Source organism: Pantherophis guttatus, chromosome 18, assembly GCF_059756535.1.
Source record: "Pantherophis guttatus breed Tessera chromosome 18, ASM5975653v1, whole genome shotgun sequence".
NCBI lineage: Eukaryota > Metazoa > Chordata > Lepidosauria > Squamata > Colubridae > Pantherophis > Pantherophis guttatus.
This window is the reverse complement of record NC_142080.1, coordinates 12,874,271-12,898,448: the sequence shown is the minus strand read 5'-3', so window position 1 is coordinate 12,898,448 and position 24,178 is coordinate 12,874,271. Positions and strand designations below refer to the sequence as shown.

General features: G+C 45.5%; 1 protein-coding gene across 2 annotated transcripts; it reads right to left on the bottom strand.

Annotated features, from left to right (window-relative positions):
• Positions 1–3,472: 3,472 nt before the first annotated feature.
• On the bottom strand, positions 3,473–18,729 carry LOC148111602 (uncharacterized). Of its 2 annotated transcripts, none has more exons than XM_087880804.1 (8): positions 18,582–18,729; positions 16,460–18,011; positions 15,023–15,108; positions 9,747–9,820; positions 9,389–9,598; positions 8,381–8,466; positions 6,095–6,394; positions 3,473–3,570 (listed from the first exon to the last, which is right to left on the bottom strand). In XM_087880804.1, the coding sequence occupies exons 2-7, from the start codon at positions 16,495–16,497 to the stop codon at positions 6,343–6,345; spliced, it is 546 nt and encodes a 181-aa protein (XP_087736930.1). In that variant the 5' UTR covers positions 16,498–18,011; positions 18,582–18,729; the 3' UTR covers positions 3,473–3,570; positions 6,095–6,342. The 2 variants fall into 2 exon arrangements, with proteins under 2 accessions (XP_087736930.1, XP_087736932.1); XM_087880806.1 differs by having other exon boundaries at positions 9,503–9,598.
• Positions 18,730–24,178: the final 5,449 nt, after the last annotated feature.

The window sequence follows — 24,178 nt, the reverse complement described above, 5'->3', positions numbered from 1 at the left end:
AAAAGATAATAGAAGAAAAAATAGGGAATATATGTTTGATCGGTGATTTCAACGCAATTGTAGATGTAAAAAGGATTATAGCAGTGATCAGAGTAATAAAAAAAAGAAAAATGTACTGCCTAGAACTTTTATGGATTTAGTACAAGAAGTGAATTTAATAGATGGTTGCAGATTTTATAATTCCGAGGTAAAGAAATTCACATATTATTCTAACCCCCATAAGTCCTGGTCCAGAATAGACATGGTTTGGGTAACCAAGATACTTATGCAAGAAATAGAAACAAATGTAAAATTTATGCAAGCACAAAATTTAAGAGAAAATTTTTATATAATGTTTTACAGATGGCATTTAGATCCTAAAAAGTTGGCTTGTATGTATCCGAATTTGCAATCTAAGTGTTGGAGATGTGATTGTGATTATCATATATGGTGGACTTGTAAAAAAGTTAAAGCATTTTGGATTAAAATATGGTGGATTATCCAAAATATTCTTAAAAAGAAGATAAAGTTTACCCCACAATTGTTTTTCTTGGGTATAATTGTACGGTTATAGAGACTAAATGGATTTTAAATTTAATAACTGCAGCTAGACTTTTGGTGGCGCAATACTGGAAGAAGGAAGAATTGCCTACTATTGAAGAGTGGACATTAAAAGTGGCAAATTTGGCAGAAATGGCGAAAATTTCAGCATATTTGAAAGATCACTCACAAGAAAAATATATATTGGAATGGAGAAGATGGATTGATTATATTCAAAACAAATATCGGACTAAAAAGTATCAAATAGCTTATGAATGAATGGAAAAGTTAAGAGTATGTATATTTAGTTAAGTAAAAGGTGAGTTAAAGTGTCGAGGGGGGGATAGGAATCTGTAGTTAGTTAGCTTAGCTTAGCATATGACTGTTAATTGTTTTACCTGTATTTTGTTCTGGGAAGTCCGGGGGGGGGTAGAGGGGGGAGGGAAAGGAGCGGGGGAGGGGAAATATTTGGAAAAAAAATTCTTGTTTGTAAAACTTTTCAATAAAAGAAAACAATTAAAACCCATCCACACCATTCATGGCCAGATCTCGCCAAATCGCAACAAAAATGTGGTGGAAGAGTCCTTTGACGTGAGTGTTTCTAGTAGGTATCCCAATCATGTCAGGAAGTTCCTGGCCTCCTTCCTTTGCCCAGGATGATGTTGTTAGGCTTGCCAAAAGTAGGTCGTTAGGAAAGAAAGACCCTCCACTCCGTTTTATTTATTTATTTATTTATTTTATTAAATTTCTATACCGCCCTTCTCCCGAAGGACTCAGGGCGGTGAACAGCCAGAAGATAAAATACAGAGATACAAAATTTAAAATAGATTAAAATGAATTAAATAATTTGGCTGAATTTTAAAATACTCCATAATTAAACAGATTAAAATTTGTATTTAAAATTTAAATTTAAAAGAGGAGAAGATTTAGGCCAGGCCAGCTTGATGAAATAAAAACGTTTTAAGCGCATGACGGAAGGTGCGCAGATCCGGGATCCTCCCGGACACTTGGTTGAAGTGTCACTTGGTTGAAGTGATAGGTTTTTAAAAGAGGAATTAGTGGTTGCAGCAAAAGCAGGCTAGAACTAAAGCTCCTGGTCAAAAATTTGCAAATTTCTCCCCTTCTCACCATCCCATCCACCCACCCCGACCGGTCCGTCTTCAACCAATGGTGTGCCGAGGAGGTGTTTGGGGAACCGCTCAGATGTTTGGTGCCTCTTGGTGAAGTTTGCATTCTTTTCTCAGGCTTTGTGGACTTGAAGACTGGAACAGGCTGGTTCTCACACCTGTGGTTTCTTTGAAGCCTGTTACACGCCCTCCCTGTAGGCCAACTCTACCCTGTCCATGACAATTGCCTCCATCCTCTCCCCTAACAATTGGTGGCAGGACGCCAGTGAAGTGCCAAGTTGAAGATTGCAGTTCTGACATTCTGCCCCCTTTTTCAGAGATGTTAGTCCTGCAAAAATGCTTAAAACGTTTTTCTTTCATCAAGCTGGCCTGGCCTAAATCTTCTCCCCTTTTAAATATAAATTTTAAATACAAATTTTAATCTGTTTAAATTATGGGGTATTTTAAATTCAGCCAAATTATTTAATTCGTTTTTAATCTATTTTAAATTTTTGTATCTCTGTGTTTTATCTTCTGGCTGTTCACCGCTCTGAGTCCTTCGGGAGAAGGGCGGTATAGAAATTTAATAAAATAAATAAATAAGGAAACACAAATGGGAGGGGAGATAAAGACAAATACGAATGGAGAGTTAACTGATGTTCAATGAGGTTTCAGGGCTTTGAAGACTGGCATAGGCTGGTTCTGTTATGTATAAATGCCCACCATTCACCATCCCAGGTATGATAAGGGTTAACTCTACATCCACCTAGATCCTCCCCTGACCCCTCCTTACCTTAGCTCCGCCTCCCAGGTACTTAAGACATGGTCCAGGCGTCCAGGGGCCATTTCCAGCTAAATACCTGTAATAGAAACATTGATCAATAAAGAGAATTGGTTCACTGCATCCTGTGTTTGGATTCATTGGGTAAGATCCTAGAAATCAGTCACAGGTTGGTAGCAGAGGACGGTTTACCCGCAACTCACAGAGATGGCAGAATCAAGAACCCAGACAGAGGCAGAGAAAAGAATGGCCACCAGAGCCTACATCAAACAGATGAAAGAACTGCAGGTTCTCGAAGGTGCCACAGCAAGGACCACCACAACTGAAGGTGATGGAGACTACAACCCGAGTCCACAACTCAGGGACGAAGGGCCAAGAGAAGAAACCTACTACTGCGAAAGGGCAGAGCCACCAAGCAATGAAGAATTCCGATCCACCATCCTGGGGATGATGGAAGCGACTGCCAGCAAAGAGGAGCTCATCGCGAAACTCCAAAGCCTACTCGAAAGCAATGGAGCAGCGATGAGCACCCAGCAACAGAGAGAAGAAATCCTCAGCCCGGCAAGAGGAAGGTATCCCCAAGCTGAAGCTCCGGACGTAGAGGATTTCATTTCCGCGCCATGCTCTCGGTGGCCATCTTGGAATGGCCAACAGCCAATGGGAAGCTGAGATTCAAATAGAATGGCGGGAAACAGCGAGAACCCCAACTTCGCTGGGGAAGACCCCCAAAACAGCACCCAAGCAAGATCACAAGCCTGCGGGGGCTCACCCATCGAGCCCGAAGCAGACGAAACGATCGAAAACCTGGCTGCAGCACTCGGCTCAGCACTCAAGTCCCCAGGAGCCAGGAAGAAACAAACCGACGCTCAGCACCCCCAAAAGAGCAGCAGGGTAGCCACCGGAACTCTTGCAGCACGCCAGCAGACACCACGTGGGACAACGCACCCCAAAAACTACACCCAAGACCCAGCCGCCTGCAGGACTGAATACCTGCAGGATTCGCACTCGCCACCCGCCGCACCAACTTCCCTAGGCCGCGGAATGAGGAGAAGAAACAATGACTCACCAACCACGCGGCCTCCACCAGGCTTCCTGGCCCATCCGGAGGTCCTCCAACGTCGCCCAGGATCCACTGCCTGTCAGCCTCAGTTTTGCCTGCTTCAGCTGCCATAAGAAACCGCACTACCAATTACAGACTTGCTAAAAAGGAAAGGGGAAGTAGAGCCCAAACCCTCGAAACCACTAGAATGGACTATGGACTGTCAAGCCGCTTTTGAAAAATTTAAACAGCTGTTTGCGGCTGAACCAATGCTCAAACACCCCGACATGGAACAACCTTTTGTAGTACAAGCTGACGCCAGTGACGTAGCTGTAGGAGCAATACTCTTGCAAAAGAATGAGAACGGGATATTACAACCCTGTGCTTACACGTCCCGTAAACTATCAGAAACGGAAAGGAGATGGGCCATATAGGAGAAAGAGGCGTTTGCAGTTAGATGGGCGCTGTTAACATGGAGACAATTTTTAGAAGGGGCGAAACACCCTTTCGAAGTGTGGACTGATCACAAGAATTTAGAGGCATTAAAAACACCACACAAACTATCACCAAAACAGGCTCGTTGGGCCCAACATTTCAATCGTTTCAATTTCACCCTACGTTATCTTCCTGGTGGAAAGAACTTCATGGCGGACGCACTTTCCAGATTGCCGCAGTATAACAGCATCAAGAAGGAGGTGGTTCAACCTATGATCCCCTCGACACAATTGGCAACACCTGTCACTACCAGAGCGCAGGGAAAACCCGAACCAGAACTCTCGGGGGATTTACTCGAAAAATTGCGAGAAGCGCTAAAAACTGACGAGTGGTTTAAGAACCACTCGAATGAATGCACACTTTGTGACGGACTAGCTTGGGTTGGATCGAAATTGTATGTTCCGACCACATTAAGAACAACCGTATTGAAATATGCTCATGATGCCAAGGCCGTGGGACACTTTGCGTTTGTCAAGACTCTACATCTTGTTAAGAGACAATTTTGGTGGCCTGCACTTAAAAAGGACATAGAGGCATATGTGGCTAGCTGTCCAGTATGTGCCTCGGCTAAAAGACCTCCAGGAAAAACCCCTGGATTACTGCAAGGTATGGCCAGACCGAATGCCCCATGGAAGGAAATATCTATGGGTTTTATTGTGGACTTACCAGAGAGTGAAGGCTGCACTGTCATTTGGGTAGTAACTGATTTGTTTTCCAAACAAGTACATTTCATCCGTTGCTCAAAGATCCCTTCAGCAAAAACCCTTGCAAAACTGTTTATTCGGCAGATTTACCGGCTACATGGATCTCCAAGGGGTGTGCAATTTACTTCCAGTTTCTGGACAGAGTTTTTGAAGTTGATAGGCTCCGCCCAGGGGCTGAGTTCCAGTCACCACCCTCAGACAAATGGGGCCTATGAAAGAACCAATGGGGTTCTAGAACAATACCTGAGGTGTTACGTAAATTACCAGCAAGACAATTGGGTAGACTTGTTGCCATTTGCAGAGGTGGCATATAATAATTCCGTACACAGTAGCACCGGATTCACTCCTTTTAAGGTCGCTTCGGGCCAGGATTTCGTACCCATTCCCGAGCTACCACAAGATGATCCCCAGAATCCCTCTTTGATGGATTGGATTGAACAATTAAAGAGCACATGGGCAGTGACTCGGAAGGCATTAGATGAGGCACACCGGGCCCATAAGGCGCAAGCCGATAAGAAAAGGTCCCCAGCTCACATTTATAAAGTGGGTGATAAAGTTTATTTATCTACTAAATATTTACAGACTACCCAGAAGTCGATAAAACTGGCCCTAAGTATGTAGGACCATTTCGTGTGATTAGACTGATTAATCCAGTAACAGTTGAATTGGAATTGCCAAAAACGTTGAGACGTATACATCCTGTATTTCATGTTAGTTTATTAAAACCTGAACACTCGTCTCCCCTGAGGGCTGATCAAAGCACCCCTCCAATTCCCATTCTCATAGAGGGGGAGCAACATTTTGAAGTTAAGGAAATCTTGGACTCTAGGAAACACCATGGTAAAGTCCAATATCTGATAGCCTGGAAACATTTCCCTTTGTCTCAGGCTGAATGGGTGAATAAACGGGATGTCCGAGCTCCCAAGAAAATACAGCAATTCTATACCAAATACCCAGATAAACCATAATTATTGTATATATTCTGTTTCTCTCTTTTTTCCCTTTCTCTTATTTAGGAATAACTTCTCTTCTGCAAGAGGGGCCGAATGTCAGCCTCAGCTTTGCCTGCTTCAGCTGCCATAAGAAACGGGGGGAGGGACTAGTAAAGGGGGCGAAGGGGGGGAAGGTGCAGGAGGTGTTTTTTCCATTGTAGGACGTGTCTTCCCAAGAAACGAAAGTGAATCTCCAAAGGGGCCGGCTGACCAACTGCCCTACATTCCTGATGAATGACGTTGCCAGACGTGATGCCACCTGACCTTTGGGAGACCTTTGGATTGGATGATGGTCAATGGACATGGGGGGGGGAGAAGCTTAGTAGATGCTATTTCGCGCATTTTGCTCACTTCCAGCTTTACCTGGGTTGCGATCATTTCATATTCAGTAAAAGTACTAAGCTCTTTAAAATGATTGAGTTTGGGTTTTTCTTTCCTGGATATTGAAGGAAGCATACCTGACACCGCCGCTACCGTGCCGCCGAATCCGGGAGATCCTCGACTTACGACAGCCGCCGCCACCGTCTCCAGGGATCCTCGACCTGCGACCGCCTCACCTCCTCGCCTTCTTCCAGCCTTCGCCCAAGATGCAGGGGCCCAGCCATGGCATCCGACGCCCAGGGAGGGCTACGGGCCCGCCAGGAGCGAGCCCAGCCCCCCACCAGCAGGCCTAGGCCTAGGCCTGAGAGCAGCAATAAGGAGCTCCTCACCAGACGACCTCCGGCGCGAAATGAGCCTCGCGCATGCCCAGTCGCCACCTACAGGAAGTACAAGGAACATAGAGATAAGTACAAGGAACATAGAGATAAGTACAAGGAACATAGAGATAAGTCAGTTCAGACTGGCAACAAGCATTCCCCCAGCATATTGTGAGTTCACTCACATAAAGAACCATGGACAGCAACAGACTGTAAGTAATATAACTTTCACTGCTGACAATTACAAATTGAAATTAGATGGGGCCAATCTTTTGGAGTGGTACCACCAACTACAGATTGCTTTTCTGAAAGAAAATATGTTGTACTTATTTGATGACCCACCCAAGAAGCCATGGACTTTTGAGATTGACTGTTTGCACCACAGGGCTTACTATCTGCTAATGTCTAGCTTGTCACCCAGCATTTACCCCAGTCTTGGCCACCACTTAACCGTGGCAGAGATACTATAAAAAATACTTAATTTATTTTACAGTAAGAGTGCAGCCACTACAACCAAAATATCCAGGGAATTTTACTCAGCCAGGCATAAGGCAGGGACACCCATGGGGGAACATATACTCAAGCTAAACACCACCAGGGCAGAACTCATACAAAGGGGGGAAACCATTTCTGATAATATCATGAAAAGCATCATCATAAACTCCCTAAACCCCAGTTGGGAGAACTTTATCATGCAACTGGATAGTCTCAACATAGAGCACCTCTCTTTAGAGACGTTATCCAACAGGCTGATTGCGGAGGACAGCCTGAGAAGGGAACGCTCATCAAGCCTCAGGGAAAGCAGACCAACAAAAAGGGTAGACTTCCAGACCAGGGACCAAGATAAGCCAGAATGTTTTAACTGTGGGTCTAGGAATCACTATAGGAGAGATTGCCCAGAAACCAGAGGGACAGGGACCACAGCTACCATAGGGAAAGGCAAGGCCGCAAACCAGGTTACTCAGACAGGCGCTCCCCAGAAAGCAGGTTCAGGCACAGGGACTCACCCAACCCCAGGGACAGGAGAGGATATAGGGATAGCTCCAGGGATAGTCAGACTGGGTCACTATACGAACTTAGAGACCACCAACACCCAAACACCCAGGCAAAAGGAAGGAACACATGGTTCATTCACTCAGGAGCCACCAATCACACCACCAACAATAGGAACATACTGGAGGCATTCACACCTAAGGAATACCACATCAATGTAGCCAACCAGAACAAGGTATTGGTGAAAGGAGAAGGGAGCGCACACATAGATGGAATAGGGAAGATAGAGGGGGTACTATTCATCCCAGAAATACCCCACAATATATTAGCAACACTCAAACTAAGTAAAGACTTGGGCATTGAGACAACCTTCAGGGAAGGGAAAGCATATATGACCAAAGGAAAGAGAAGCATAGGAAAGATCATCATAGAAGGGGGACTATCCTACTTAGTGCCCCAAGAGCACTCAAACACTAACTCAGAAAGTAACGAGAAAGGGACAAGCACACCCACAGAAAATAGAGGGGGTGAAGGAGGACACACTGCAGGAGGCAAACCCACCACAAACACAACACACAAAGGGAAACCACATATTGGCAAACCCATTCATGATGGGTGCGCCCACTTACTACACAGAAAACTAGGCCACGCTAGTTTTCCAATGGTACAAAAGATGAATGAATCGGCCTACCCGATAGTAATACATGAGGACAACAAAGCAGCCATAGACATATCCATGGCAGAAGCAGTAGGCCAAAGGTCCAGACATATAGACATTAAGCACAAACATGTCAGAGAATTAACAAACATTGGTTTTATTAAGGCTGTACATTGTGAGACCGCCGAGCAAGCCGCAGACATCCTGACCAAACCTCTACCCAGCAAACAACATGCCTACCTTACGACTAAATTAGGGGTACGGGTACAGAATACGCAAGCAGGTCCTGTCAGAAATAAATGCCTTACTCATGCCAGGGGTCAACAGGGACACAGTAGTGCAGGGGTTAACTACAATACTCACTTGGTCAGTACCACCCACTGACCACTCCTTACCTGAATCTCTGCCCACAAGTATAAAAAGTAGACACACTCTTCCCCGACTTCCACTTCCAGATGCAGTATGTGATGTAATGATGAACCTGTAAATAAAAGAGACTTATTCAAATGATTGACTCGTGCCAGTTATTGGGCCTGATCCATGGATTCTGTAACAATATGGTAGCAGAGGATGGTTTTATGGCCCAATAACTCCCGATCACGCAATGAGGACACATCGCTGCCAACGAGATGGCAACGACACCGAAGCAACGAGAGGGCAACCCAGCGGGATCGCCAGGGAAGGCAGAAACCTCGATCGACCCCAAGGCCACCGCAACAGAAGAAAAGGGGGAGGTCAAGAAAGGAAAAATAGCAGACCATGATGACCGGGAGGAAGAAAGACTACGACTCGACGTCCTATGATTACTAAAGGAGCGAGCCAGCGACAAGAACCTTCTCGCGGACCTGCGAAGCTTCATAATGGACCGCGATGTGGCGAGGAGCGAGGAAGACTAGGATCCGGAGCTCGAAAAGCTGAACTCGGTGAGTGGATCGCCCCCAAAAGACCCCACAGCAGTCACCGAGCCGCGAAGCCCCGCTCAAAATTTGAAACGGCGGCCATCTTTGACCACGTGGTCAGACAAGATGGCCGACTCCCGTCCAATCGGTAGCCAGAATTCAAAATGGCCGGCGCGCGAAAAATACCCGACCCTAAGCGGCGAAGAAAGTGACCGGGGTGAGGGGACAGAATCCGATTCGGACTCCAGATGCACCCCGACCGAGTGGCAAGTCGATAAGGCCATGAAGACCCTTGCCGCCGCCTTCAGCCCAGGCCTCAAAATCGCAAAAGGGGAACCGGAGGGGCCCAAGCAAAAAGGAAAGCGAGGAGAGGGGCACCGGAACACCCACCCGAGGACTACCGATGCCCACGCCAGCGCGCCAACCCCCCTACGCACCCCAAGGACACCGCGCCTCCGATCACCCAGGCCACGCACCCCAGAACGCAGGGATTGGGGCAGCTACCTGCATTCGTCGCCGGGACTCCAACGCCATCAGGATCTTCACTTTGACGAAGCCGCTGCAAGACGACAGCTTCCGGAGCACACCTGGACCCCCAAGACCGAAGCCGAGGCCTACCTGAGAGATAGAGACCTCTACGCCGGAGCTGCAATGAACAGGTCCTTCCACGATGACGGCAGAGCTGAAATGGACTTCGCGCATGCGCTGTTTCACCTAGAGGAAGAAAAAAGAAAAAAATTACAGAGAGGGACTTTTAAACTGCCGGCAAGCATTCCCATGCCGTACTGCTGTTATAGGCACATAAAGAACCATGGACAGCAGCCTGCAGTAAGTAATTTTACAAATAATGCTGGGAACTTACCAAGTGACTTTCCAAAGTTGAGGATGGATTGGGGCAATATCCTAGAGTGGTCACAGCAGCTTCAGGTGGTGTTCCTAAAAGAAAACATGTCACATTTTATTAATGACCCCCCCAGAGAGACCATGGACTTTAGAGTTGGACTGTATTGCACCATAGGGCATTTTACCTTTTAATTTCTAGCATATCTCCCACAATTTACCATAGCATTGGTCACAATCTCACTGTGTCAGAAATCATACAAAAAATGTTTGGGTTATTTTACAGTGAAAGTGTGGCAACCACTACCCAGATTTCCAAAGATTTCTTCTCTGCCAGAGTCAAACCGGGGACCCCCATAAGCGAGCACCTGGTGTCCCTAAACGCTACCAGGGCAGAACTACACCTTAGGGGGGAAGTCATATCAGATCAGATCATGAAGAGTGTAATAATTAACTCTTTAGATCACTCATGGGACAGCTTCTTAGCACACTTAGATACTGTTAGTCTAGGCCTCCTGTCCGTTGAGAAGCTGTCTAACAAACTGATCGCTGAAGACAATCTGAAAAGGAGCCGCTCTGGTCCCTCCAGAGAACATAAACATGAAAAGAAAGTAGCCTTCCAAGACAGGCAGCATGGCGTAACAGAGTGCTATAGCTGCGGGTCAAGGGGACATCTCAAGAGAGACTGCCCCAAGAACCACAGAGAGAGAAGCAGACCGGAACATAGATTCAGACAGAAAGAGAGACACACTTCTGAAGAGAGGTACAGACGCAGGGACTCACCCAATCCCAGAGACAGGAGGGGGAACAGGGATAGTTCACGTGACAGCAGAACAGGATCATTATATGGGATAGGGGAGCGCACCCACATAACATGTCAGGATGGGGAGGCCAATTCGTGGCTTCTGGACTCTGGGGCCTCCAACCACACGACCTATAACCAAAAACTGCTCTCCTCATTCACAGAGGAGAATTTTTCAATCAAGGTTGCAAACCAAAGCGAGGTTAAGGTCACAGGCAGGGGGGTAGTTACGCTACCAGGCATAGGGAAAATAGAGGGGGTATTACTGGTCCCGGAGATACCCCACAACATATTGGCTGCATTAAAACTCAGTGAAGAATCAGGGATCAAGGTAACCTTTGCAGAAGGGAAGGCTCACGTCAGCAAGGGTAGAGAGGGAGTAGGTAGAGTGACAATCAAGCAAGGGCTACCATACATAACATTCCATGAGAATAACACACCCAGCATATACACCAACTCAGAATACACGAAGGACACTAACCAGGACAAAGCTGAGGAAGAACAGGTGAATGAGAGAGAGACAGAGAGTGAGGAGAACATGACACATGAAACACACTCCACCAAACACACCCAGGGAAGGCCATCGATAGGCAAACTCACGCACGACGACTGTGTTCACTTACTACACCGGAGACTAGGGCACGCCAGTTTCCCCGTAATCCAAAAAATGGCCAACTGTACCGAGGGCGTCAAAATAAAGAGTTGTGAAAATTACCTCGAGTGCTCGGTGTGCTAATGTTCTAAGCTAAAGGTCAAACCCAGACCTAAGAAATCCTCACGCGCCACCAAACAAGTATTCAATTTAGTCCATATGGATCTGGTGGGGCCCCTAAGGCCATCCATCAAATACAAGAAAAGATACCATCAAAACCATCAAAAGATGGTTTTGAATTATCTACTTTGAAACTTCTTTTTGTGTTGATAAATATATTATAATTATCTTGAATTATAAGGCAAGAGAATCACATTGGGACATGCAGAAGATCGGGTTGTTACCCAATACGATGATGGAAATTAATAATCCTGATGAAACCCACAATTATTATTATATGGAATACAATTAAGATGTTTACTACTGATGGGGGCAGATATGATTGGAGATCTTGAATAAACTGTTGCATCCGCAAGCTATGTCACCCTATTATGGATGTTGGTTTTAACAATCCAGTGGAAAGACTTCAAGAAGATATTATATGGACTATAAATTTAAAGTTATTGTCTTTTCTTTTTTTATTTAGATATAATGGAATATATATATATATATATTTTTAAGTAGTGTGGGCAGTGAATTAAAGATATCAAGAATTGTTGTGTATGGTAAATTTGCAAGACAGTGGGTGAATAAGCTAGCTACAGACTGATTAGTTTAAGAAAAGGGATTTTTAAGTGATACATTTAGGGGAGTGGAGGAAATGGATAGAGTGGAATAAATGTTAAATTAGATTTTATGGGGAGCCCGCTTTGAAATGTTATTAAAGTAGGACTTATTGTATAGTTTTAAAGTGGAAGGTGGTTTTGAATTGTTGTAATAATGCATAGATATAAAACACTATTATGCTAAATTAGAGTTATTTTATAATAGTTATAGTATAATGTGTTTGTTTTTTTTGTTTTTTTTTTTCTCTTCTTCTTTTCTGAAATGTATGGATAAAGGGGGATTTATAATACTTTTAGTAAGTAAAGGTCAGTATTTTGAGGAGGGAGTAAGTAATCTGTTATGAATTAGGGTTTTTTTTTGTTACGAAGAAGTCACAGGGGGGGAAGGGTGGGGAGGGGGGGTTAGGGAGGGGGGGGAGGGGGGGGGAAAAGGGGGAAAAATTTGTATTTGAAAACCTTTTCAATAAAAAAAAAAAAAAAAAGAAAAGATACTTTCTCACCATCGTAGACGATTATAGTCGTTATGGCTTCGTCTATACTCTAAAACGAAAGGATGAGGCCTTCCAAAAATTCAAAGAGTTCTACAAAAGGATAGAGACTCAAAACAACACACAAATCAAACAAATCATGACAGACAGAGGATCTGAGTTCCTGTCAAAGGATTTCTCTCATTGGCTCAGATCCAAAGGCGTGCTTCACTTTACGTCGTCCCCGTTCTCGGCCTTTCAGAACGGTGTCGCAGAACGACGAAATTCCACGCTACAGACTATGATCAGGTGCGCTTTAGAGGACGCGGGAATTGGTCAACATTTTTGGTCTGAGGCCTTAGTTTACTCAAACTACACACTCAACAGAACCTGGTCCAGTGTAATAGACAAAACGCCATACGAACTCATGTACAACAAAAAACCACAGATAGCACACCTACGTGTATTCGGCGTAACTGCTGATGTCCATATACCCAAACAGCTGCGCAGGAAGGGGGACAAAGTATCCAGGAGACTGAGATTTATGGGGTACGAGCCAGGTACCAAGGGGTTCAGATTTGTGGACAATAACGACAGATTCGTGATCTCTAGGACAGCGGTATTCCATGAACAAGCTAACTGGTCCAGGATACACCTCAACGAGGTATCCACCAGGCAGGAGACTAGGCCAGACGAGCAAGTGCAAGATAAACACGAAACGGCAGATAGACAGGAAAGGAAGGAACACAAACCCAAGCTCCAAGGCATCAAGGTTGAGGAATGGAAAGGGAATCACCCCAAGATAAGTGTAGACTCACTAACACAAAAGGAAGCCAGGTACTTACATGACACCGAACAAACGACAGATAGGCCAGTCAGATCAACCAGGAACCAATTACCAAGAAGGTTAAATGACTATGTGATGCACATACACACGAACCATATCACACCTAACTCATATGAAGAGGTATTGAGACTACCACAAGAGGAGAGGTCGAAATGGGAATCAGCCATGGCCAAGGAAATGGACAGTCTGAGAGAGCTAGAAGTTTACATTCCAGCCGAGGTTCCAGAGGGCAAAAATACGATAGGTACCAGGTGGATCTTCAAAATCAAGAACCTGGAGGGTGGCCAAAACCTGTACAAGGCTAGGCTGGTTGCCCAGGGATTTGCCCAGAGGTTCCCAGAAGACTACACTGACACTTACTCACCAACTGTAAGGACTGAAAGTGTCAAGAGTGCCCTGGTCATTGCTTCCCTGCTAGGACTAGAGGTACATCAGTTCAATGTATAGACAGCTTACCTGCATGCCAACCTAGATAAGGAAATATACGTTAGGGCACCACACAGTAAAGAGACCAACAGGGGGGGACACCTGGCTACTTCACAAAAACCTATATGGACTGAAACAATCCGGCAAACGCTGGTATGAGTGCCTGGTTGAGGTCCTGAAGTCAATGGGATTTACAGCAACCATAGCCGACAACTGTTTTTTCACTAGGAGAGAGGGGGATTCACCAGAATACATCCTAGTCTACGTGGACGACATACTTTACATCAGTAAACACGAAGGGAACCGCAACGCCTTCGCCAGTAAACTAAGTGAACACTTCACATTAAAATACCTAGGGAAAATAAACAGATACCTAGGCGTGCAGGTCAACGAAACACCTAAGGGCTTTCAACTGTCCCAGAAAGAAAAGATAGAAGAAATACTACACAAATGCAACATGGCAGATGCCAAGGGGTGTGAATCACCCATGCAGCCGGACTTCCTAAAAAATACACATGGTGAATCACCCGAGTTTGAAGACAACACACTGTACAGGTCAGTCATAGGCTCTCTTTTATATATCGCCAACTGGACCAGGCCAGATATTGCATTATCAGTTAATCTATTGTCCAGGCACATAGGCAAACCCACCATGTACCACTGGGACGCTGTAAAGAGGGTACTGAGGTACCTGAAGCAAAGTGCCGACGCATGTCTAGTCCTAGAACCAGAGCCGTCCAACGAGCCCGTCCTCTCCTGCTATGCTGATGCTGACTGGGCCGGTGACACCAAAAGCCGGAAAAGCACATCAGGATACGTATTCTACTTGAACAATAGTCCGGTGCATTGGTACACGGGTAAGCAAAACTTAGTGGCCACTTCAACCACAGAGGCGGAGTACATATGCCTATCCAAGGCCGCAAACAACCTCATCTGGTTTGACGACCTACTCGCCAGTGTGTGGTGCAAACCTGCGTATCCGATAAACATCTACGAAGACAACAAGGCCGCTATAGAAATCTCCATGGCCGACGCGGTAGGGCAGAGATCCAGGCATATTGACATAAAGTACAAGCATGTGAGACAGCTCTCTAAAATCGGATTTGTAAAGGCCATACATTGCGACACAGAAGAACAGACTGCAGACATACTCACGAAACCACTACAGGGCAGGCAACACTCACACCTGGTATCCAAACTCAATATCCGCCCTTGGGCACCATTTAAACAGTCAGATCCACAGCCACAGGTCAGGCATTTAGAGGGGGATTTGTCAGAAATAAATGCCTTACTCATGCCAGGGGTCAACAGGGACACAGTAGTGCAGGGGTTAACTACAATACTCACTTGGTCAGTACCACCCACTGACCACTCCTTACCTGAATCTCCGCCCACAAGTATAAAAAGTAGACACACTCTTCCCCGACTTCCACTTCCAGATGCAGTATGTGACGTAATGATGAACCTGTAAATAAAAGAGACTTATTCAAATGATTGACTCGTGCCAGTTATTGGGCCTGATCCATGGCTTCTGTAACAGGTCCAACTGTTGGGCATTTAGAGGGGGATTTGTTATGTATAAATGCCCACCATTCACCATCCCAGGTATGATAAGGGTTAACTCTACATCCACCTAGATCCTCCCCTGACCCCTCCTTACCTTAGCTCCGCCTCCCAGGTACTTAAGTCATGGTCCAGGAGTCCAGGGGCCACTTCCAGCTAAATACCTGTAATAGAAACGTTGATCAATAAAGAGCATTGGTTCACTGCATCCTGTGTTTGGATTCATTGGGTAAGATCCTAGAAATCAGTCTCAGGGAGGGGAGAGGGAGAGAAAGAAGGAGGGAGGGAGACACAGAAGGCGAAAGTGAGGGAGAGGAAAGGTTAGAGGGGAAGAAAGGGAGGGAAGGGAAGAGTGAAAAAGAGAGAGGGAGGGTGAGAGAGAGTGGGAGGCGAGAGGGAGGTTGAGGAATTCTCTAAATGGAGTAATTCATTGAGTAATTGAATGCAGATCATGATTTCTCTAGCTTGGTGATTTTCTTCTCCCTAACCAGCAGATCTCGTCTGAGCTCTCCATATTTGCTCTTTTGGGAATTTAGTCAGCTTCTCTAAACTGGGGCTGAAGGTGATGTTCAGAGAGGCCAACACCTACCTGCCCCGTCCCGATCTAAGAGAGAAGACCATCGGGAAGGTTTTCTTCTCGGAGGTGAGGAGACCTTGGGATGCACCCCAATATTCTGGACAGCCATTTGTCTGAGGCTGTAGAGCAGGGGTCCTCCAACGTTTTAAAGAGGGGGCCGATTCATTTTTTTTGCCTTTCTCCTTCCTAAGCCCCCGTTTAAATTGTTTTTAAAGACTTTTAATTTGAAGGAGTTCTTTACAAGCCCAGAGCTGCTTTTCCAGGCTGCACCGGCGAGATCACCCCTCAGCTGGCCCTCAGCTGGCCTTGCAGCTGGCTCGCTGGGAGATAAGGCAGTTAGGGGCGGGGCAAGGGGCGGGGCTTAATCACACCACCCCGCGGGCCGTATTCTTTGCCCGTGGGCCGTAGTTTGAGGGTGCCTGTTGTAGAGGGTCTGCTGCTTGAGCAGGGGGTCTCCAAGGTCTTCTGCTAGTCTGTTAATCGGTGGAAGGGCTTCCCTCCAGAAGTTGTTGGTGGGGAAGGTGGGAGGGAGGGAAAAGAAGGGAGGGAGGGAGGGAGGGAAAAGAAGGGAGGGAGGGAGGGAGGGAGGAAGGAAGGAAGACTCAATGACCACAATTTCCTTTTACTCTTTGCATTATAGGCAGTTTTGTATTCTTACAACTATCATTTACATTACCTTTTGCCATACTGTAGTCCTCGACATATGACTGTCATAGAACCTCCAGTGGTCACTAAGTGATTTCAGCAGTCCTTAAGCCAATGCCGTGGTCGAATACTTAGGATAAACCAGATCTTTCAGTGATTTCCGTCTAAAAGTTGTCCTCGATATACGACCACAACTGAGCCCCAAATTTCTGTTTCTAAGCGAAAGTTCTTAAGCAAGTTCTGCCTCATTGTTTGACCTTCCTTGCCACAGTTGTTAAGTGAATCGCTGCAGTGCAGTTCTTACGGTAGTCAATCTGATGAATTAGTGAATCTGGTTTCCCCATTGACTTGGCCTATCAGACGGTCACAAAAGGGATCACGTAACCTCGAAACACTGCGACCGTCATAAATATGGACCGGCAAGTACCCAAATTTTGATCACATGACCATGAGGATGCCACAATGGTCTGAAAGTCTGAAGAATGGGCATGTCCCTTTTGTCAGTGCCGTTGTGACTTTCAGTGGTCACTAACCGAGGACTGTATTTTCTTTTTCTCTCCCCGTAAGGGCTGAAAGTGGCATCTTTAGTCGAGGCTCTCGGGGCAGTTCCCGTCCTTGGCTTGGCTAATGCTCCGTATCTCCACTCTTCTTCCTCAGCTGCTGTATCACCCGGAGGTTGGAGACTTCTTTATGACGCCAGACATTCTCGAGGTTCTCCTGGAATGGATGATTCAGCCGTATCCTCTTATCCAGATCTTTAGCGTGAGAGGACTGGGATATGTTCTTCAGCACCCCTTGGAGGTAAGAGATGGGGGGCAGGAAGGGAGTGGCTTCCAAGGTAGTAGCAGGTGTGGCCTCACTCTCTGGGAAGTCTTCAAGGCTGGGGAGGACAGAAGAAGGAGAAGAAGACAATCATCAGGAACAGGATGGACTCAGCTAGAGTGGTGGGTGCACCCCTGGAAGATCTGAAGGATCAAGTAGATCCTCTTGGAGAAGATCTCAAAGCAGAACAAGAGGAAACAGATGGGAACTGATGAAGGAGAGAAACAACCTGGAACTAAGGAGAAATTTCCTGACTGTGAGAACAATTCATCCTTGGAACGACTTGTCTCCAGAAGTTGTGGCTGCTCCATCACTGGAGCTTTTCAAGAAGAGACCAGGCAGCCATTTGTCCAGCATAGTCTAGGGTCTTCTGCTTGAGCAGGGGGTTGGACTGGAAGACCTCCAAGTTCCTTTTCAACCCTCTTCTTCTATGCTCTGTGGGCTTCTCTTGTGCTTGTCATGATCGCTGCGAGACTCAGAGAACTCCAGTGACCGTGTTTGATTGCTCGTTCCTTTCCCTGCTTCCTCCAGAAGAACATCTCAGGGCCAGTTTTCATGCCGGTCATCAACTGCGCTTGTCACCCAGAGAAGAGTGTAGCGAAGGAAACTCTCCGGACCCTTCATTTCCTCCTTAGGCACCTTGCTGCGGACATCCATGCATTGAGGCGGTCCATCTAATTCCTCTCCTGTTGAAATATTTTCCTGACGAAAGTCAACCAAATCACGACAAACTGGTTTCCCCTCCTCTTTTTTAATTATTTCTGTAAGAAATAAGAAATGAATGAAGGAATCAATAAATACATGAGTGAATGGATGAATAAAGGAACGAATAAACAAAGGAATAGATGGATAAATGAATAAATAAATGAATGGATTAATGAATAGATGAACCGATGGATGGATGAATGACTGGATGGATAGATGGAAGGATGGAAGGATGGATGGATGAATATCAAAGCTGTTCTGGCGAGGAAGCCCACAGATGCCTCTACTTTCAGTGGTGCATTTTGGGGGGTGGGGGCTTATGCCAAATTTTGCTCCAATTTTTTTTTTAATTAAATTTCTATACCGCCCTTCTCCCGAAGGACTCAGAGCGGTGAACAGCCACAAGATAAAACACATAAATACAAAAAATTTAAAATGAATTAAAAACGAATTAAATAATTTCAGCCCCCACCAGTTTGCCCACTGCCTCCCACCAACCAGGGCATGCCTGCTCTTGATGAGGAGACCCCCCGAGGCTGACTCTTCTGCTCAGCCCCTTCCCCCTTCCCTCAGGCCTGGCCCACCTCTAGATTTAAGGAAAGCAGAGCCGCGGGCTGAGGGCTTACTGCAATGGGCATGGTAGACTTGCTGTTTCTCCTCCCGATGGCTTTGGTGCTGGGGTCTTGATCCTGAAGCCTTTTGAGGAGGGGCTTCATGATCTTCAGGTTAGCATAGGGGTCTGCGGCCAGCGCCTTCCATAACTCTCTGGTGCTTCTGTGCAGGTGGAAAAATGGATTGGGGGAAAAATCAGATTCTTTCCCCATTTTCGAAGAGACGGCCAATCCAGATAGATTAAATCCCCCCCACCAACGGAAGAAAGGATTAGAAAACAGATGGCCAAATGAACCGTTTTAATACAAACAGGGTGTGTCTAACTGATGAGGACTTATAAGTCCAAAATAGATCTATCTTAGTCTCCTTAGTCTCCCAATGGGCAGCAGAGTGTTTGCTGGCTGCCAGAAAAAAAAAAGCCTAGAAACTAGTGGATTGTGATTTCACTGAATTAGGGTTCCATAAAAATCTTGGTTTATGTAGGAAGAACCTGGCTAAAGAGAAATACACATAAAGCCTATGAAAAGGAAAGGGAAAAAAAAAACAAATACTGTACCTTTACAGGGAGGATACATGGGATGAGGGCGTGGCTAACTGATGAGGACTTATAAGTCCGAGATAGATCTATCATAGTCTCCTTAGTCTCCCAATGGGCAGCAGAGTGTTTGCTGGCTGCCAGAAAAAAAAAGCCCAGCATCAGACGCTTGGCCACTGGTTCAGATTTATGACCGTTGCTGTGTCCCAAAGTCAAGCGATCACAGTTTGCGACCTTCTGACAAGGAAAGTCAGTGGGGAAACCAGATTCACTTAACAACCATGTTTCTAACTTGAGAGCTGCAGTGATTCACTTAACAGATGTGACAAGAAAAGTCCTAAAATATCTTTAAAAGGTCATTCCCATATCCTCTTCCCCCTCCCTCTCCCCTCCTTCCCTCCTTCCCTCTTTCCCTCCCTCCCTTCCTTCCTTAATTCCTTCCTTCCTTCCTTCCTTCCTTCCTTCCTTCCTTCCTTCCTTCCTTCCTTCTTTCCTCAACAACTGTTTCTAACTCAACAACTGCAGTGGTTCACTTAACAACCATGGCAAGAAAGTTCGTAAAATGGGGGGAAATCCACTTAACAACTGTCTTGCTTCAGAACAGCAATGTTGGGCTCACTTGTGTCGTAAGTCGAGGACCGCCCATATATTCCTCTGGGTTGGTATCTCCCTGTGAAGGAGCCAGGGTTGCCAACTGATCTGATGGCAGGAAGCTTACGTTGCTCCTGGGCCTTTGCTGCTTCTTCTCTGCAGCAATGAAAGCCTTCCGAAGCACGGAAACCCTGGTCCACTCCCGAAGTTTGCTTTCCAAGGAAGCCCAGGCAGGTAAAACGTTGGCCGTTCCCCTGCCACATCTGCTGAGGAGTTGGCAAGCCACACCGCACCCTCCGTGGCTGAGAGTTCAGTGGGCCGTCCCTCACGGAGGGCCTCTGCGCCACCGGAAGTGCCAGGGACCCCAAAACTGGTCAAGGGGGGGGAGGTTTCCAGGAGCAGCGTGTCTCCAAAATTAACCCAAAGGCGCTTTTCCCAGAATGACCCAGTTGGAAGTTGGAGCAGTGGTGAAATTCAAAAATTTTCCCTACCGGTTCTGTGGGCGTGGCTTGGTGGGCAGTTGACCGGGTGGGCGTGGCTTGGTGGTTATGTGACTGGGTGGGCGTGGCTGCACAACTGACTCACACGCAATGCAAAAGCTGCTTGACTTCACACAAAATGGCCCCTGCAACAAACAGGAACCTCACAGAATCACCGAGAGCTCAAAAAGAAATTATTGCACTTTGCACAAAAATAACACAAAAGCTGCACAACTGACTCACACGCAATGCAAAAGCGGCTGAACTTCACACAAAATGGCCCCTGCAACAAGCAGGAACCTCATAGACAATCAGGCACAGCTGATTTCTCACAGCTGATTGGTAGTAAAAAAATGCTTAAAAAAAGTTTTAAAAAAGCTCCGATATTGCCTGGTTCAGCTGATTGTCGTACTTTTTAAAGCATTTTTAAACTATCGGTTTGGGCAAAAGGTAGCAATTATTACTATCGGTTCGGGCTCACCTGCCCAAACTGGTAGCATTTCACCCCTGCCTTGGAGGCCTTCTACTCCAAACCACTTCTTTTTTTTTATTAAAAAGTTTTTTTTAATTTTACACATATTTTCCCTTCCCTCCTCCCCCCTCCTGCCCAACCCTCCCACCCCCACCCCCCCGACTTCCCAGAGCAAATACAGGCTATAGCATTTAACAAACATATAAAAAAAACATAAGCTAACTATCTATAGATTTATCTCCCTTTTACACTTTAACTCCCCTTGTTCGTATCTGAATATAACTATTTAAACCGATTATTGTTTGAAAATAATGAATCCAACTTCATTCTTGTCCGTTCTTCAATAATACGCAAGTCTTCTTTCTTCCAGCATTGCACAATCAGCACCCAATTACAATTAACCATCACATCTCCAACCCTTACATATATTAACTCATTGACAAAGTATTTGAACCAATCTTAAATAAACTATATTGTAAAAACCTTATTTCTAGTCATTACCCCATAAACTCATATTAATTCTTCCTGGGAACATGCCTTACTTAATAACTTTGCATAAACTTATTCATCTTATTCTCTACAAATACACTGCTTATAATCAAATAACATCTTCACTATTTGATATCTATAAAAAATATTGTAAAAGACCTTCCCTCAACCCTTGCACCACTTATATTTTCCTTATACCCCACAAGTTTATATTTATTCTTCAACAAAACATTCTTTATAAGCTTATATAAATTTTCAGCAAAGCATTCCTTAAAATTAACTTTAGTGTTAATATACTTCAGGACAAAAGTGAAAGTTTGGTCAGTAGCCCATAACAATTCAAACGTAAGATTACTTAATATAACTTTTCAAAACAAATCATGTCCCTAAATAAAAGTCTAGTCATTCATTTTCACTACTACTATCCTCCCCAGGCAAAAAGATTGTAATTTTTCCATCTCGATTTTTTCCTGACTTTTTTGCGAATCTTCTTCTTCAGTCTTATTCCTCCATCTCATCATGTGGAGAAACTGACCGGGACATGTTCAGAAAGTTCAAACAAGGTATGCCGTATATATCGGGAAATTCCAACATTCCAAAATCAAATTCTGATTATTATTTTTTTACAGAACTTGGCTGAGGAAAGACTCGTAAGATTATGCCACCATCTGCTGGAAGAATTTGGAAAGACTTGGCAGAAAGTGGAGAACGAAAAGAAAGGAAAGCCTTGGGGTAAGGTAGTCCTTGACTTAGAACAGTTCATTTAGTGACCATTCAAAGTTACAACGGCACGGAAAAAGTGACTTAGGGCTGTTTTCCACAGCATTTCCCAGGGTCACACAATCCAGATCCAGACACTAGGCCACTGATTCACATTTACGACGGTTGCAGTGTCCCAGGGAGACGTGATCCCCTTTTGCGACCGTCTGACCAGCAAAGCCAATTCACTTAACAACCTTGTTGCTGATTTAACAACTGCAGAGATTCACCTAACAATGGTGGCAAGAATGGTTCGTAAAATGGGACAAAACTCACTTAAAAATGTCTCACTTAGCAACAGAAACTCTGGGCTCAATTGTGGTCGTAAGTTGAGGACCAACCATGTTTCAACGGTCATCAGTGTGAAAAAGGGACGTAAAACACTTTCTTCAGTGCTATTGTAGCTTCGAACGGACACTAAATGACCGGTTATAAGTTGAGAACTACCTGTCCTGATATTTCTATGCCTTTTTGGTCTGCCTTTCTCCACTTTGGGGCATCTACCATAATTAGACGCTATTCTTTTCTAAAGAAAAGAAGAATTCGGGGCGACATGATAGCAGTTTCCCAGTATTTGAGGGGCTACCCCAAAGAAGACGGGGTCCAATTATTCTCCAAAGCACCAGAAGGCAGGAGAAGAAACCACGGAAACTCATCAAGGAGAGAAGCAACCTGGAATTGAGGAGAAACTTCCTAAGAAAGAAGACAATTAACCAGTGGAACAGCCTGCCACCAGAAGTCGTGGGTGCTTTATCAGTGGAGGCTTTTAAGAGGACAAAGTTATCTTAGATTGTGTAAATTCTCCTGCTTGAGCAGGGGTTCGGTTAGAAGACCTCCAAGGTCAGGGGTGAATCTCCTGGTTCGGACCAGATTGCCCGATCCGGTAGCGATGGCGGCGGGTGGTTGGGAGAACCGGTAGCAAAAATCCCTGCATCCCCCCCCCCCCACACACACACACACCATGCCCAGCTGACCCGCACGATCATCAGAGGCTTTTTTTTTACTTTTAAAAGCATTTTTTCTACAACCTCTTCCGCCGAAAAAATGCTTCCGCCGATCCCAGCTGAGTTGCCTGATTGGCAGAGAGGCTTTTTTAAAAAATGCTTTAAAAGCCTCTGACAATCCCAGCTGTGTTGCCTGATCGGCAGAGGCTTTTCAAAGCATTTTTTTGCATTTGCAGAAAAAATGCTTTGAAAAGTTAAAAAAACAAAGTTGGCCATGCCCACCCAGTCACATTACCCCCCCCAAGCCACGCCCAAAGAACCAGTAGTAACAAATTTTACATTTCACCCCTGTCCAAGGTCCCTTCCAGCTCTATTCTATTCTTCTTCTTCTATTCTCAAAACAATTTCCCCTAGGAGACGCACATGAATATATGATTATTGACAATGTCTGTACTGAACAACTCCCTTAATCCATTTAAAAGTCATTAAATCGATCACGGACGCAGGATGACCTGGTTTATGACCGGTCCAACTTACAACCTATGAGGCTGGGCTCATTCAGGGCTGAAAGTTGAAAGGACTGCCAGGAACAGATATGAGGAGGGGACCAGTGCTCGGCCACCTTCTGGCTTAACAAACTAAGTTGAGAAACGTCGCATGCTTTCCAAAGGAGATCAGGGCCCATGGGAAGACGCCTTTGGGATCCAGAGGTTTTCCTGAAGGCTTTTATTCAATGCTCCATCTATGTGGATAATAATGAGCATCTTTTTGGAGGACATTAGATCTCCCCCCACGGAGTGTTCAGCTCTCTGCATCTGCCCTACTCTAGGCGTTCCTATTTCTGTTGGAAGACGAGCAAGAGTGGAGATGTTCCAGATATCATCGATGGTTGATGGTTGCTACCACCCTTCTCCAATAGCACCTGTGGCTCTGTGACCTTCTCGTGGAACCTTCTCCTCTCTCTGACATTAAATTGTTCTGTCTATCTCCAGGGCCTGTTTCCACAATCTCCCTGCCAGGTCTTGTTTCTGCGACGTTCCTTCGTGGTCCTTCGCGGTGTAAGAATTATCTTCATGCTTCCTCGCTTTCCCCAAAGACCAGCTGGAAGGCAGGTGCCCAGAGGGTCATGGGTTGCCCCTTCCCCACTTTGGAAGAGCTTTATAGCTCCCGCTGGCTTTAGAAAGTTCAAAGCATCCTTAAGGATCCATTTCACCCTGGGCCCCCCTCTTTTTGAACTATTACCATCTGGCAGACGGTACAAGACAATAAAAACAAGGACAAGTAGGCTGAAAAACAGCTTCTATCCCAGAGCAGTAACTATACAATTCTACGTACAGTGCAA

Coding starts and splice junctions, on each gene's coding strand:
- LOC148111602 (XM_087880804.1), bottom strand. CDS start 16,497: ATGACAGTCATATGTCGAGGACTACAGTATGGCAAAAG. Junction 9,821..15,022: donor ACTTGTGGGCGGAGATTCAG/GTAAGGAGTGGT, acceptor GTTTTCTTTTAG/GAACACCACCTGAAGCTGCT. Junction 6,395..8,380: donor ACTTGTGGGCAGAGATTCAG/GTAAGGAGTGGT, acceptor TACTTCCTGTAG/GTGGCGACTGGGCATGCGCG.